Here is a 16,647-nt window from a genome sequence, read left to right on the forward strand (position 1 = left end):
TTTGCCTGTGAGAAAACCTTGTGCTAGGCACCTAATGGGTACCTAATTTAGTAACCATTAGGTATAAATCAAAGTAAGACAAGAAGCTTCTACTTCTAAGGGTTCCGAATGATCCTTCCTATGGATCAGACATTTCTAAGTAAAACTGAATTTCCTACTCTTTAAGAACAGGATACGATTATATTTATATGAAGTGTCCAGAACAGTCAAATCCATATAGACAAAAAGTAGATTAATGGTTTTCAGGAGGCGGGGGAAGGGAGGAATTGAAACTAACTATTAATAGGTAAAGTATTTCTTTTGGGGGTGATGAAATGTTGTAGAATTAGATTGTGGTTATGGCTGCACAGCACAGTGAATTAGTTAAGAACCACTGAAGTGTACACTTTAAATAAGGAATTTTATGTTATGTGAAGTATATCTCAATTAAAAAGTACTATTTAAAAAAGTGATTAGGAATAACATCTATTATGCATATGATTGTCAACACTGCCTCCTTCTCTATAAAAACAAGAGTTATATAGAATTATTGATCAATGCATTTTTAAAAATATTTAATATTTTTTGTAAAGAAATACTATTTAAGGAATTAGCATAATTCCTATTTCAGTGCTTTCTACATCACTTTGGATAAAGAAAAATTATTTTTATGCTTGTATTATATACTCAAGCAATAACTTAGTTAAAAAGAATTACAGAAAGAAAAACTATAAATTGATTAGAAACATGATTAACAAACATACTAATAAAGAATAAAATATGAAACAAGAGTACAGTGAAATATATAGTCTTCCTTTCACTTTGAAAATTTATGTTTCTTTGGAAAAACAATCCACATTTATCTCTGAATAAAATTTAATGACAACTTTCCTTCAGAACCAGACATACAACCATACCAGAAATGATTTTATGCTAGACCCCAAAACATTTCATAAATGTTTTGGAAAAAAATATTGTTTGATTGTTGGTTTTCAATTTTGCTACATTAACTAGAATGGCTGAACTGACTTCCAAACAAGAGAAAACTGAGAAGCCCATGTGATTGCTAAGTGGAAAGGACATGTGCTACTAGCACTGAAGGGTGTTTACTTGCTCTTGGTGCTGATGGATATGCTGAGGTTCTGAAGGTTGTTTTACACATCAAAGAACTCAGCACTATTTGTGATAGGTTTATGTCAGAGGATGCAGGAAGAGTTTGATAATGGAAGATGAGTAATACAGGCTTTTCACTTGATGAAAGGTCATAAGTTTATTACTGAAGTAAGAACAAATTTTGGAAGATTTCTAATGTGGTTAGACTTACAAACTTTTAGAGAAAAAAGATAAGAAAAAAGAACAGAGTTCTTCCTGGACTCTCACATTAGCTGATGAGCAATCTTTAGAATCTGTGTATATATTCCTATTAAAAAAAAAAAAAGCTGAAGTGTTTATAGGCACCCTCTGGTAATCTCAGATGATTGAGCAATTTAGAATGTTCTTTATTCATGGGAAACTTGTAAAGACTGTGACTTTCATGTGGAAAAAAAAAATGGTCAAAAGGAAACACCCAACGATTCTGATTTTAGTTTTCATTAAGGCATTTTAAATGTTTAAACAAACATTAAATGTCTCTTTAACTTGTTAATAGGAAAGAGCAGGGTGTGTGTGTGTGTGTGTGTGTGTGTGTGTGTGTGTGTGTGTGTGTTGTGTAATACTCATGCCTCTTGGAATGACTGAATGCTTGTACTTAAAGTTTATATTTACATTCAAATACTGTAGGTGTGTGGCTATTACTCAGCACCTACACCACCCATGAGAAATTTTATTTTCATCACACATTAGCTATTTCAAAGAAAGCAAATACACTAACTTTAGCTACAGTTGAGCCAATTTTTCCAACCCTTGTACAGTTATTAATTAGTATTGAGAGCTAAACCTCGGTTTGGAATCAGATGATTACTATGATATATTTCTATGTATTTAAGGCAAACTGGAACATTTTAGGTTTTATCAAAATCTAACCAGGACCATGGAAGCATGTAGCACATGTGAGAGTCATAGGCCATGTGATGTAAAATGGGAAAAAGTTGAGAAGTACAGTTCTAGAGCAATAGAAAACAGGTCAACTACCTCATTCTTTCAAACAAGTCTTTCAAATATTTTTTTTTTTTTTTTTAAATTTTTTTTTTTTTTTTTTCAACGTTTATTTATTTGTGGGACAGAGAGAGACAGAGCATGAACGGGGGAGGGACAGAGAGAGAGGGAGACACAGAATCGGAAACAGGCTCCAGGCTCTGAGCCATCAGCCCAGAGCCTGACGCGGGGCTCGAACTCACGGACCGTGAGATCGTGACCTGGCTGAAGTCGGACGCTTAACCGACTGCGCCACCCAGGCGCCCCTCAAATATTTGAATTTGGTTATTATAATTCTCTTAAATAATCTTTCTTCTAAGTCAAATAGTCTGTATGACCTTAATCACTGCTCATTTGATGTGGTTTCTGGACTTTTTTGATGACTCTGTTGCTCTATTCTTTTAATGCTCTGAATTACCAATGTCCCTTGTACAGTTGGCAGAACCTAGAAGTAAAATACTGCTCAAAACAGGAGCTGAACAATGCACAGGAAAAAATGACATTTCTTCCTTCACACAAAGCAACTGCTCCCAACTTTCATTCATTGAAGGAGCCTTTTTATTATTTCCCTCTCAATCTATTATATCCCCATTGTTCTGAAAGATTTTCATACTTACCTGTATTTTTAAAGAAATAACTATTTTTCCCAAGATCTAAATAATCTTAATACACTAAAATTCACATATTTCTAAGGAAAACAAAGATACATACAGCCTCACTACAAGTAAACATATAATTACTATTCTATTAATTTCATCATCTGTGCCATTGCTACATCCATATCTAATGACTTGAGTTTCCTCCTCATTATGGGTCAGATTTTCCTGCTTCTGTACATGCCTGATAGATTTTTCACTGGTTGTCAGACATAGTGAATTTTATATTTTGGGTGCTGGATTTTTTGGTATTCCCTTTGGTATCTTTGGTATATTTGTGTGGCATGCAATTAAGTTACTTGGAATCATTTTGATTGTTTTGAGCCTTGCTTTTAAGCTTTGTTAGGCAAGCCCAGAACAGTCTTTTGTCTAGGCTAATCTCACCACATTAGTAAAACACCTTTCTGAGGACTCAACCTGATGTCCCACGTGTTAGGAACTGCTTGGAAACAAACTATTCTTGGTCCTGGGTGAACCCCAGGGATGCTTCTGTCATGTTTCCTCTATGTATGCTCTCATCGGTGCTCAGCTAAAGACTCAGGGGGAATCTTCTACAGATCTCTGGAACTCTTTGTATGAGTAGCTCTCTCTTCTCTGATAACTCTGTCCACAATTCTATTCTCCTCAGTACGCCCAAAGTCCAAACTGTCTCCTCAACTCATGGAGATTACTAGGACTTTTGGGTTCTCTCTCCCTAAACTAGAGCTGGAAATTCTCTCCCGTAAATAAAACTAAGACAAGTATAGGGCTCATCTTCTTTGTTTCTGTTCTCTTAGAAATCACACTGTTCTGTGTTATTTGTATCCAATGTCTGAAAACCATTGTTTCATATATTTTATTCAGTTTTTTAGTTGTTTAAGACAAGAAGCTATATCCAGTCTGTGTTAATCCATCATGGCTGGAAGTAGAAGTTTTACTGTTGCTTTTTAACATACTCAGGGCCACAATCTGCAGCCACACAGGTTGTGAACTATATACCTCCAGAATACAATGTGCACATACCCTTCCCCCATTCTCACCCTAGATTTGAGTAAAATGGCAGCCCTAAACATTCTATTTATAATGAGCTTATAATCAATAACATTCATATTTGGATAAGATTAACTCAAAGATAATTCGTACTTTATAATTATGATCTTGTTGTTTGGAATCTGAACAATTGTCCTCACCAAATAATTATCATAAATGATTATTTGGTTCCCACAAGAGAACCTAATTGAACTATAATGCCTACAGTAATTGATTAAAAACACCTAAGTGACATTTGTAATGGGGTTCCTGTGGAAAGACAATTAAAATTCTAACCAGAGATTCCAAGAACATATTTCTCTCCATTGTTAGTTTACTGTGCACACACATTCACATGGAAGAGGGTGGGAGAATAAAGGTCAAGATCATAAAAATTCAGGTGGACATGAGATAGATACTAACCGTAAACTGTATATTAACACGAGGAAAAAACTTTTTTTACCCATGTAAAGGTTTATTATAGAAGCATCTCTTTAGTTAATATAGAGACTGACCTATGATGATAGCAGAATAAAATGTACTTACTCATCCAACTCTTCTTCTTCTGTTTTAGAACTATCAGCATAGAGGTACTTGCTCATGTCCACAGGTCTTACATTTTTTCTTTTTGTAGACTGGGGAGGAGAATCCTTTATAGCTACAAAAGTTTCTGGCTCATCAAATGGGTTCAAATACTGAGGAGTCTGTACCTCTTTAAAGGGATTATAGCTATTATTATAAAAAGATTCTTCTGTTTTTTTAGGTGATGCTGTTTCAGTGACTGGTTCTATAAAACAATAGCAAAAGATGAATTAAATCAAATTAATATTACCTGATATTTTCTTATATTTTTGGTGTTTTCAAAAATAATCTTGAATTAATCTCTTATGAGGCTGAAAAGGTCAAAACAATAATATGTTTTACAGGGGCTAAGTTCAGAAGATGGGTTACCTAAGATCTTTGTCTACTTCTCCAGGAATGCTGCTCCCTAATATGGCATCTTTGGAATGCCCTTTGAGTCTCTAATATTATTAGTATTACAGTATGGCAATTTTTGAAATTTTAACCTTCTTAGAGGTATAATATTCTATTTACTGTTTATTTTACTTGACTATACTAGCTTGCCATCCTAAACTGATATAAAATAAATTTCTGTTTTTAAGAACATTAAGTGAGTTAAAATGTGAAATTGTCTTTGGTAGTTACACAAGCAGAGACCACTTAGGGAAGTGAAAATTCATTCTGGACTATATCAAAAATATACCCACACATCACTGAATTTGTTTCTTGAAAGCCTTCTAAGAGTACGTTTTTGTATGCTACACAACCTTAAATTTTTAGAGCTTTTAATGAGATATTTGATTTTTTTCAATATGACTTGGATCCAATCGATACTCTGTTTAATAATGTAAAGGACTAACATAGAATTCGGAGGTTGAAAGCACTACATTGAAATTATACTGATAAACTGATAGTCATGTTACACCAAATTCTTCTAAATTCTTCTTGCGTGTGAACACAAGTGCAGTAGGGGCAGAGAGAGAATCCCAAGCAGGCTCTGTGCTGTCAGCACAGAGCCCCACACGGGGCTCTGATGAACCATGAGATCATGACCTGAGCTGAAATTAAGAGTTGGACGCTCAACCAACTGAGCCACCCAGGTGCCCCTAAATTTTATTATTTTAAATTTCATTTTGAAAACCAAGGTACCCTTAAAAATAAAATTCTGACTCACAGAATTCTGACTCACAAAAAGCACTCATGTCCTTCAATGATACTTATGACGTGCTTAGTATAACCCTTTTTCTTCTTTTCTATGTCTTAATATTTTAAAACAAAATAGAACTTGTAATAAAACTGTCCAAAATTTGGTCATGGATTCTGCTCACAAAAATAAATGTTTTCCCAAAATGGAGAAAAGTTCCAGAGAGCCATCAATCATAACGTAGTTTAAAAGTTCGTTTTTGGGGCGCCTGGGTGGCTCGGTCGGTTAAGCATCTGACTTCGGCTCAGGTCATGATCTCATGGTCCGTGGGTGCGAGCCCCGCGTCGGGCTGTGTGCTGACAGCTCAGAGCCTGGAGCCTGTTTCAGATCCTGTGTCTCCCTCTCTCTGTGACTCTCCCCCGTTCATGCTCTGTCTCTCTCTGTCTCAAAAATAAATAAACGTTAAAAAAAAAAAATTTTTTTAAAGTTGGTTTTAATTATGTTGTGCAACCCTGACAAAATACTCTAGAAGGCAGAAAACTGGTTACTGAAATTCTCAAGAAAAATAACTGTGAATTTCATGTGACACTTCAAACAATTTAATCCAATTATTATAAAAATTTCATGACTGACATATTTATGACTTTTACATTTTAACGTTAAACTCCTTTTACTTATATACTTTAGACATTAGCCCAGAAAACTTATTTTGTCTTTATATTGGGAAAAAAAATTCTGAATTGAAATTCTATACACCATGAAGAAGCAATTACAAAGTGTGAAAGAGATTTCATAAAATCATAATAAATACTGAAATGAATTTAAATAAAATTTAAATTTTAAATTTAAATTTAAATCTAGACTACGCTAGAGAAGACTCAGCAACGGTAACTTTTGTAACACCAGGATAATACTCAAACTTAACACTGCATTAGAATCTTTATAAAATAATGTAAATGAGGCATTTTCTTTTCTCTGTAGGGGCAGAGAGACTGGAAGATTTTGCCTATTCAATTTTTTATTAACAAATATCAAGTCTCAAATGCTGGAGAAACAGGCAAAACTGGTCAATGGAAATAAGATTTTTATTTTTACTTTCAGGAAGAGGACTGCAAAAACTGATCCAAGCAAATTCATCATTTACAAAACCAAAAACAAGAAAGTATTTAAACCACAGAGGACGATTTGAAGATGGCAGAAATGGCAACAAAGGAGGGTTTAAAATAAGATTATTTTATATAAAAGCTAACAAATACATTTAATAACTTTCTAAAAGGGTCACTGAAGCACAGAATGTCATGAATCTAAGACGAGAATTGAAGCTGTAAAGGCAAATAAAAGAACCATCTGAACAACAGCAACACATTATTTTTTCCTCAAAGGCTTTTGTTACCTGAGGATGCGAATTTTTGATCAATAAAAATTTAAAAATTACTTCTAGAAAAACAAGTATTCTTCTATTAGAAAATACTTAGTCCAAAGTCTCTGAGAGATGTATATTTAAAGAAAATACTGGTTGTCACATTTTCTTTTTTTCTTTTCTTTTTTTTTTTTTTTAGCTCTATAGGCATGATTAAAGATTCTGAGTCAGGTTGGCTAACCGCTCCCAAACAAAAATTATGTGTTATCTGCTACTCCTTTCAATACCTCAGAAATCAGACCTACATGTATTTTTTTTAAATTGTTTTTATTTGATTTTGAGGTGGAAAGTTCAAATACTGATGTCTCAAAATGCTGTGGTAATATTTTAAAACTCAGATATATGTAGCACACAACTGAGGAGAAGCTGTGTGGTCAAAAGAAGACACTTGATTAGGAATCTTAGCTCCACCTCCACTTCCATTTACCTAAAGTTCTTATTCAAATCAGTGAATTCCTCTGGGCCTCAGTTTCCTAATCTATGAAAAGAGGCAGCCGAAGTAGATTACTTCTAAGATTTATGATAGCCATTGAGATTTAAAATATATCCTTAATATATATAGCTTACAAACAAAATCTCATTATTTTAAATTTACAAGTTTAGAATCTGCTAAGAAGGGAGAAAGTACAGAAGAGAAGACGAAACGGATTATAAAATGAGATTGCTCCAACAAGAGTGAATCCTGAAGTTAAAACTGCATTTTCACCATGAGAGGTAGTAACAAAATTCTTCAAAGCTCATGAGGATTTCATAAGAGCAGTCTAAAAGATGTACACACTGGTTAATCATTCTTGCATTTACTTTGGAAAAACAGTTTAATTAAACAGAGGTCTCACTCCTTCCACAGCTCTTATCTAGGCTTTAAGAGTTCAAAACTACTTGATAAGAAAAATGACTTAGGAAAAAAAAACTCCCTGGATTTATTCCTTGCAAGTATGTTGTATACATGATAGCGGTGGTTTGCAGGCTTCTTTTTGCTCCATGCCATTTACATACACAACCTACTCTCACTACTGACGATAATTCTCAGCCTGAGACATGGAGTGTGGGGTGGAGGGGTTCACTGGACTCTCTGAGGGTGAGGTCAGAGGAGCTGACAGAGAAGCCATCCCCGCAACCCCAGGGTCAGCATGTCTCACAACTTGCCCTTACTTTGGTAGGCTACTCTGATGAGACTTTACTATATGCCAGGTAGGTAAAATACTGTTATCTCTAACATTAGAGCTTTACTATCTAACTTGACCAAAGTAATAGAGAATTTAAAAATAAGCCTCATGTAGAAGGCGGATGGAGAGGAAGGGTGAAATAGGTGAAGGGAGATTCGGATTACGCTTATCATGATGAGCACAGAGTAATGCATAGAATTGTTGGATCACTGTTATGGAACACCTGAAACTAACCTAACACTGCATGTTAATTATACTGGAATTAAAAAAAAAAAAAAAGCCCCATGTAAATGTTTATGTGAAGGTATCTTTTTTTCTTTAAAAATAATTCAATGGAAGCTACTCAGATTTGTTGATCAACTGCAAGTGGCATTGAACACAATAATATCATCATAAACAAAATTACTTTGAGTCTTTGAAAAAAAGAAACTCTTCCCACGTTACTATTCAAAATAACTTCACTTTATAAAGACTTTAAAAAGTACAGAAAAAAATCTGCTACCTTCTGAGTCAGGATCTCCAAATGGGTTTAATTCTGCTACGTCAGGATCACCAAATGGATTTAAATTCACAGTGGCCAAGTCCTTTTCTGCTTCATCCAAAAAGTTAAGTTTGTTGATAAGCTCTGAAAATAAACATATGTATTAGTTCACTATGATTATAGCTAAGTACAATTTTATCAATCATTCAAAAATATTTCAAATTATAATTCACATTAATAATACCTGCAAATAATAAGATGTAGCATTTTACCTATGGCAGAATGCCATTCAAGTATTTTGTAGCATACCAACATATTCAAATAAAGCAAAACAAATATATGCATATTAATTTGAAAATTATGTCAGAAAAAAAAGAAAACTATGTCGGATAATGAACGAGAGAAACTTTCATTGGACTCTAATTTGATCCAACAAAAAAGTACTGAAATAGATTCTTAGAAACATATCCTTCACTCCTAAATATGAATCATTTAAATGGGTTTAATGTAAGCAAATATTTTAAAACAGTATACTTATGATATATAAGCTAAGTGAAGATATATGGTCACATAATATGATGATACTGATATAAGGCTTTGCTAAAGATGGTAAGTTATTCTGTTGCCTGTTGGTACGCTACAAATTACCAAGAAAACATTCAAGGAAAAGCACAAAGACAAAACTGACAGCTAATAAGTACAGACAGAAGTCAAGAGGTAGCAGGTCACAGTAAATACAGGCAATCAGAAGCAGAAAGAAAGGAAGAAAGCTCTTAGACCTTCAGAGGAACTGGCTGATTTAGCTGAAGGCATATTTGCTTGCTTTATGCAGTCATCTTGATCTTCATCTAAGCTGCTCAGAGCATTCAATTGGTTTACAATTTCTGTAAACAGAAGCCAGTCGAGACAAATGTAAGGTAAGGTCATTTAATTAAAGAGCCATAGAAGCATGCTGTTACTCAAAAAGACAAAGAGAGGGGATGTTTGGTTAATCACGAGAGTACATTTAGAGGATGTTATTGTGATGGACTATAACAGATGTATTTAACTGAAAGTTAATGCTCTACTCATATTTTAAAATAGAAAACATTTTGTTAAATTTATATCATTAATATAACACCCATGTTAATAAACACAAAACAAAGATAATAACCCAAGAGGTTGACACTGGCTTTTAGCAACCACATTTTGTATTTGTAAAACAGTACTTTAAACGCATATGTTAGAAACAATAAAAAATGTCCTCTGATACTACAGATAATATGTACTATTTTTCGTAATATTCTAAATGTACTAAAGGTTTTAAGAAGTGTATCTACATGAATCATGAACATAATAAGCACTTGTTCATGTTCCACAATTTTAAAAATCAGCACAAAATAAGAAAAGTAGAAATAGCTACTGTTTTCTACTCTTGTTTTTCTAACTGTTCTTTTAAAGGAACTCCCAAGTGTTGGCTTTAGGAAATCTTATAATTTAGCCAATAAGAAACAGAACAAAAGACAAGGTTAGATAAAAAAATACTAAAATAAGATAGAATTCATTTGGTACATAAATAGAATCTTTTAACATGATTCATATATATTTTGGACAACTCTGAATATGTGCAATTATCACTCACTGGGTGAAAATTAACTTGAAAAAAGAATAAGAGCCAATAGGGTATTCTATTTAACTCTTGCTGTTTCCAAAGTTACAACCTGGGAATACCTTAGGTATTAGGACAAACAAAACAGATCCAGATTATTCAGTGGTAAAGAAAAAAAAAATGATTAGAAATAGAAAATAGTTATAAATTCAGCATTTAAAAATGGTATTCTTTAGCACTGTAAATCTAAGTACACACTCTAAATTTTATTTGAACTAAATCAGAATACACAGTTTAAAAAGGTTGCCTTCGTCCATTCGTTTGTTGTTGAATTAATATTTATTACTCTGTGCCAAGTACTATCCTTAGGACACAAGGATGAAAAAAAATACATGGTATTGTCCTCTTGGAATTTACATCCTATAAAAATACAAATTAATACTGAAACAGACTTAGTAAATGACTACTAGAATATGAGGTGATCAGAAAGATTATAGATCTTTGAGCTAAATATACATAAAAATTTGATAAACTTATTCAATTTTTTTGTCTTAATGAGAAATACATTTTGCATGAATAAAATTACTTGATATTTAAACAAGGGGTGCTTGAGTGGCTCAGTCGGTTAAGCGTCCGACTTCGGCTCAGGTCATGATCTCACAATTCGTGGGTTCGAGCCCCACTTCAGATTCTGTGTCTCCCTCTCTCTCTGCCCCTCCCTCGGAAGTACTCTGTCTCTCTCTCTCTCTCTCAAAAATAAATAAAAACATTTTTAAAAAAATTTAAAAAGTTAATTTTAATTATGTTGTGCAATTGTATTCCTAGATGTGGAATTACTAGTTTAAAAAAATTTTTTTTTAATGTTTACTTATTTTAGAGAGAGAGAGTGCAAGCAGATGGGAAGCAGAGAGAGAGGGAGACAGAGGATGTGAAGTGGGCTCTCCACTGACAGCAGAGAGCCTGGCGTGGGGCTCAAACTCATGAACCATGAGATCATGACCTGAGCTGAAGTCAGACACTAAACTGACTAAGCCACCCAGGTGCCCCACTACATGAAAATTATTTTAAGTAATGCTTAAAGATTTGTAGTTTTCTTATATAGCTAACACATTTTAATTATTTTATTATAATCAATGAGGTGGAAATCAATCATTTGTTAAACATCTTATAAAATAAGTATCATAGAGGAATACCGGAGAAATATGAGACTTGGTCCTTACCTTCAAAACATTAATATTGCTCTATAGAGATTTAGATACAACATGGGAATTTCTTTAAACATTATCAAGATGACTCCATCACATGATTAAATTATTTACATTGTGGTATTTCTAGACGTTTAGAATGTTTCCTCCCCTTCACCATGCTTTTAGTGACAAATAAAATCAGTGACGACCATTTCCTCATTAACCCCAAATAATTTCATCTTTCCATTCTGTTCACTGATGACAGTCGTCCTTATCCTAGTTTTCCTATTTATCCATATCTTAAATAAATCTTTACATTACTCCTAGAACTTTCGCTTAAGAACTTTCATTCATATTAACCAAGTGAAAAGGTAATTCTAATTAGCTATACCAATACTCCCTCTATTTGGTATGTAAATAAATGTTAATTCAAATCATAAAGAGAGGCAAGTTCCAAAGAAATACCATCTAACTTATTTAATAAGCATTTATCAAGTACCAATATGTGTCTTTGGTAGTACCTGCCCTCACGGCTTTATATTTTTATGGGATAGGCAGGTAAGTAAAGCAATATACAATGTATGATAAATATTATGATTGAGATATTCATTTTAAGCCTGTGAAACCGGAAGAGAGGCATGTAGCTCTGCGGTCAGGAAGGCCTTCATTTAAATTTGAGCTAATACAAGACAAACAGACATTATTATTAAAATAAAAGAAAAAAATGAGAGCATTCTACAAGGGCAAAAGGGAGACAAATGAAAACAAGACACATTTGAGGAAATGCAAGTTGTCTGGGGTTTAAGATGCCAGGGTGGAAAATGGAATGAGATGATGTTGACAGACATCCTATTGTAAAGATTATTGTGATCAAAGAATGTGAACTTTACTCTGAGAACTATGGGGATCCACTGAAAGATCAAAATGTATATTTCAGTACATCATTTCAGTATTTCAGTACATCATTCCAGTAGCAACATGGTGGCAGCATTTGGAAAAAAACAGGACAAGAAGCAAGAAGATGAGTGGTTCAGCATCACCACTCCATGAAGGGAGGCAATCAATAAATATCTGCTCATTAGAGAATAAATTAAGAATAAAGATTTGGTAGTTAATTTGACATGAGGGATAGGGAAAGGAACCTAAGGCAAGTTCCAGCTATCTGACTTGGGTGACTATGTGAATAGTGTTCCACCACTGTGATGGGGGCTATTCAGTTGGGAACATACCAAACTATAGGTGTGTGTGAAACTTCCTATGGAAACAAATCAACTGGCATTGAAGATGTTGGTCCGGAGCCTAACATACATAATTTTGTTAAGGATTTCTCCCTTTAAAAAAGCACTGTTCTGTTTCTTTTAAATTTCCTATATCAATGTGCTTTATAATATATAATCAGAAACAAAGTTAAAAATGTAAAAGATTTACAATAAAAATTTATTCTCAGAATTTTTTTTAAATGTTTATTCATTTTTGAGAGAGAGACACAGACAGAGACAGAACATGAGTGGGGGAGGGGTAGAGGGAGAGAGGGAGAGAAAGAACTCAAAGCGGGCTCCAGGCTCCACGCTGTTAGCACAGAGCTCGATGCAGGGCTCCAACTCACGAACCGTGAGATCATGACCTGAGCAGAAGTTGGACGCTTAACCAACTGAGCCACCAAAGCGCCCCTCCCCCAATTTTTAAAAAAATTTTTTTAATGTTTATTTATTTTGGACATAGAGAGGGACAAAACATGAGCATGACACAGAATCCGAAGCAGGCTCCAGGCTCTGAGCTGTCAGCACAGAGCCCAACGCGGGGCTCGAACTCACAGACCGCGAGATCATGACCTAAGCCAAAGTCGGATGCTCAACTGACTGAGCCACCCAGGCTCCCCACTCCCAAAATTTTTTTAAGTGGAAAGCTTTGTCAATAGTTTACTACCTTGACCAAACCACTTCCTGGCAAAGCATTAAGCTTTGTTTCACCAAATACTTTCACATTTGAAAAATGCTATAAAGAATGCTATGTAATAGCCACACATTTCTATCCCAGTGCTACTCAAACTGAGTGTTAAACTCAAAGTGTACAGTATTTTGGTCATAGCATCATAGCAACAGTGTGTCAATATGGACTTGCTTCATATTGATGAGAATAAGGTGGAAAACTAAATTAGGGACAGGCAATCGAAGCAAAGGGTCAAGTAATTTGAGATTCTACTGTTAGGAAGGCAAAAGTGGATAGAAATTGACCACCAGAGATTATCACATTGAAAGAAAAAAAGGGATGGGGTGGGGTGGTGGCATTAAGAGTAGGTGGTGTTTTCCTTTTGAGAAAGTCCGTAGTTGAGTTAAAAGAAGAAAAAAATAAAACTGCCTAGAGCTAGAACACATCTGCAAATCTTGCAGCATCCTCATTCTTCTCTCCAAAGCATAACACTGGCCAGTGATGCATCTTTTTTGAGGGACCACATATTCAAATTCTTGCCCGTTTGAAAAAAAATAGGGTTGGGGATATCTGGCTGGCTCAGTCAGTTGAGCCCTCTTGATCTCAGGATTGTAAGTTTGAGCCCCGCCTTGGGTGTAGAGATTACTTAAAATAAAATCTTGAAAAAAATTTTTTTAAACAGGGTTATGTTTTTAGTATGGTCAGACATTAAAAAAAATCCATTCTGGATACAAGACAGTATCAGATATCTGCTTTGTGGGTATTTTCTTCTAGTCTATGACTTACACATTTTCTCAACAATCAATTTTGACGAGCCTAAGTTTTTAATTTTGATGAAGTCTAATTTATCAAAATTTCTTTCATGTTTTCTCTTCTGTGTCTTATGTATGAACCCTCTGCCTGCCCTCAGGTCACAAATACATTGTTTTTCTTTTCCCTCCCCAGAAGCTTTATTGTTTTAGCTTTTACATTTAGGTCTATGATCAACCTTGAATTAATGTTTGTGTATCCTGAGAGGTAAGAATTGAGGCTCACTTTTTCCATATGGACAACGAGGTGTTTCAGAATAATTTGTTGAAAAGATTTTCCCTTCCTCACTGAATTATGCTGTCCCTTTGTTGAAAATTAATTGGCCAAGTTAAGTTTGGTATTTCAACCTAACTTTGGTTAAGTATTTCAGAACTTTCTGTTTTGTTCCATTGAACAAGTTGTCTGTCCTATGCCAATATCACACTATACTGATTTATACCTTTAGAGTAAATCTTATCACCTAGTAATAATATTACAATGCTGTCCTTTTTCAAGACTGTATTATTATTCAGGTCCTTTGCATTTCCAAAGATATTTTAGAATCAGCTTTCCATTTTTTTTTTTTTTTTTAACCTGCTAGGATAGGGGCATCTGGGTGGCTCTGTCTGTTAAGCATCTGACTCTTGATTTTGGCTTAGGTCATAATCTCACAGTAATGAGGTTGAGCCCCACATTGGACTCTGCATTGGGCATGGAGGCTGCTTAAGAGTCTCTCTTTCCCTCTCTCTCTGCTCCTCCCCTGCTCATGTGTGCATTTGCTCTCTTTCTCACTCTCTCAAAAACAAAAACAGAACCCCACAAAACTTGCTAGGATTACAATTAGCACTAAATTCAATGTATATAGACTGATTTGGGGAGGATGGAAATCCTGACAATATTGAGTCTTCTAATCTATGAACATAGACTATCTCTCCATTTATTAAGGTCTTCTGTAATTATTTTCAATATTGTATCATAGTTTTCTGTGTAGAGGTTTTTCTACATCTTTTGTTAAATTTATTTCTAAGTATTTATACTATTTTTAACCTTGATTGTAAATGGAATTATTTTGTTAATTTTATTTCCCAAATGTTTGCTGTTCATTTATAAAAATATAGATTTTTCTTTTAAAAATTTTTTTTAAATGTTTATTTATTCTTAAGAAAGAGAGAGACGAGCATGAGCAGGGGAAGGGCAGAGAGAGAGGGAGACACAGATCTGAAGCAGGCTCCAGGCTTCAAGATGTCAGCACAGAGCCCGATGCGAGGCTCGAACCCAGAATTGTGAAATCATGATCTGAGCCAAAGTCAGACATTCAACTGACTGAGCCACCTAGGCACTCCTAAAAATATAGATTTTTCTATATTAATTTTGCATTCTGTGACCTTGTTAGGATCTCCAGTATCATGTTAAACAGAAGTGGTGAAAACAAACATATTTGCCTTGTACCCAGTCTTAGGAGGAAAGTATTCAGTATTTCACCATTACATATGATTTTAGCTGTAGCTTTTCACAGATGTTCTTTATCAAAATGAAGAAATTCCCTTACATTGAAACCTTGCTGAGAAACTCAGTATGGAATTTTGTCAAATACTCCTTTATATACCTATTGAGATGATTATATGGTTTTTCTCCTTTATTCTGTTATGGTTAAATCAACTGTGCATTCCTAGGACAAATCCTCAAAGAATGCATACTGGTACTTAGAATATTCATTGTCCCCTGGTTCCTCCCCTAAATACTGGAGAGCTAACTTGTTCTTTGGAGCTCTCACTTCCAATCTTGCCCTGTCACCAGAACTCTCCTGGAGTTTCCTAGGGAGGCAGGGGGGCCTAGAGAATTCTGATCAGTTGTCATTAGTACAAACAAAGCAGGATTAGGGTTTAAGAGTGACACAGAAAGTAGGTTAAATTTGGAATCTGTGCCTTCTGCTACTTCTAGTCTCTGAGTTGACATATGTGACTTCTAAATACTAGGAAAAGCTATTCTTACTGTCTTCCGTCTATCAAATTCCTTTAAAAAGGAAGTAGCTGTGATGCCTTATCAATTTTTTAATTTTTTTAATGTTTATTTATTTTTGAGACAGAGAGAGACAGAGTATGAACAGGGGAGGGGCAGAGAGAGAGGGAGACACAGAATCTGAAGCAGGCTCCAGGCTCTGAGCTGTCAGCACAGAGCCTGACGCGGGGCTTGAACTCACGGACCATGAGATAATGACCTGAGCCGAAGTCGGACGCTTAACCAACTGAGCCATCCAGGCGCCGCTCAATTTTTTAGCTCAAGGGATCATAAATGCTCCAACTCTCTGATTCTACCCTGTTTTCCAACCTTATTAATACCAAAATAATAGATGCAGTATTCCAGAAATCCCTATCCTTTACACAGACCTCCAAAATAGGTGACTATTTTTATCCTATCACTTTATACACTCCACAGCAAACCTATGATTTGGTTCATGAGTATCCTAGGTACTGGAGAGTAAATGGTCAGGTAAAAACCAGAAACAAATTAATAGATGTATTCTCTGACCAGAGTCCCAAGTTCATCCTGACAGTCCTTCTACTCAAAGGAGGTAGACCAATTTTTACCCATTCACAAGTCTTAGC

At 34.8% G+C, this 16,647-nt stretch overlaps 1 protein-coding gene across 12 annotated transcripts in view; it reads right to left on the reverse strand.

Annotated features, from left to right (window-relative positions):
- Window positions 1–16,647, reverse strand: part of EHBP1 (EH domain binding protein 1) — a 365,951-nt gene that overhangs the window by 178,034 nt on the left and 171,270 nt on the right. For 9 of the 12 annotated variants that reach the window (XM_078444539.2, XM_078444536.2, XM_078444535.2 and 6 more), the window contains 3 exons: window positions 9,328–9,432; window positions 8,570–8,692; window positions 4,323–4,563 (listed from right to left, as the gene is read on the reverse strand). In XM_078444539.2, coding sequence (XP_078300665.1) covers window positions 4,323–4,563; window positions 8,570–8,692; window positions 9,328–9,432 — 469 coding nt within the window. The remainder of the gene's footprint in view (window positions 1–4,322; window positions 4,564–8,569; window positions 8,693–9,327; window positions 9,433–16,647) is intronic. The other 3 variants (XM_078444543.2, XM_078444540.2, XM_078444542.2) reach the window with 1 other exon arrangement.

Source organism: Panthera onca, chromosome A3 (assembly GCF_046562875.1).
Source record: "Panthera onca isolate mPanOnc1 chromosome A3, mPanOnc1 haplotype 2, whole genome shotgun sequence".
NCBI classification, from domain to species: domain Eukaryota; kingdom Metazoa; phylum Chordata; class Mammalia; order Carnivora; family Felidae; genus Panthera; species Panthera onca.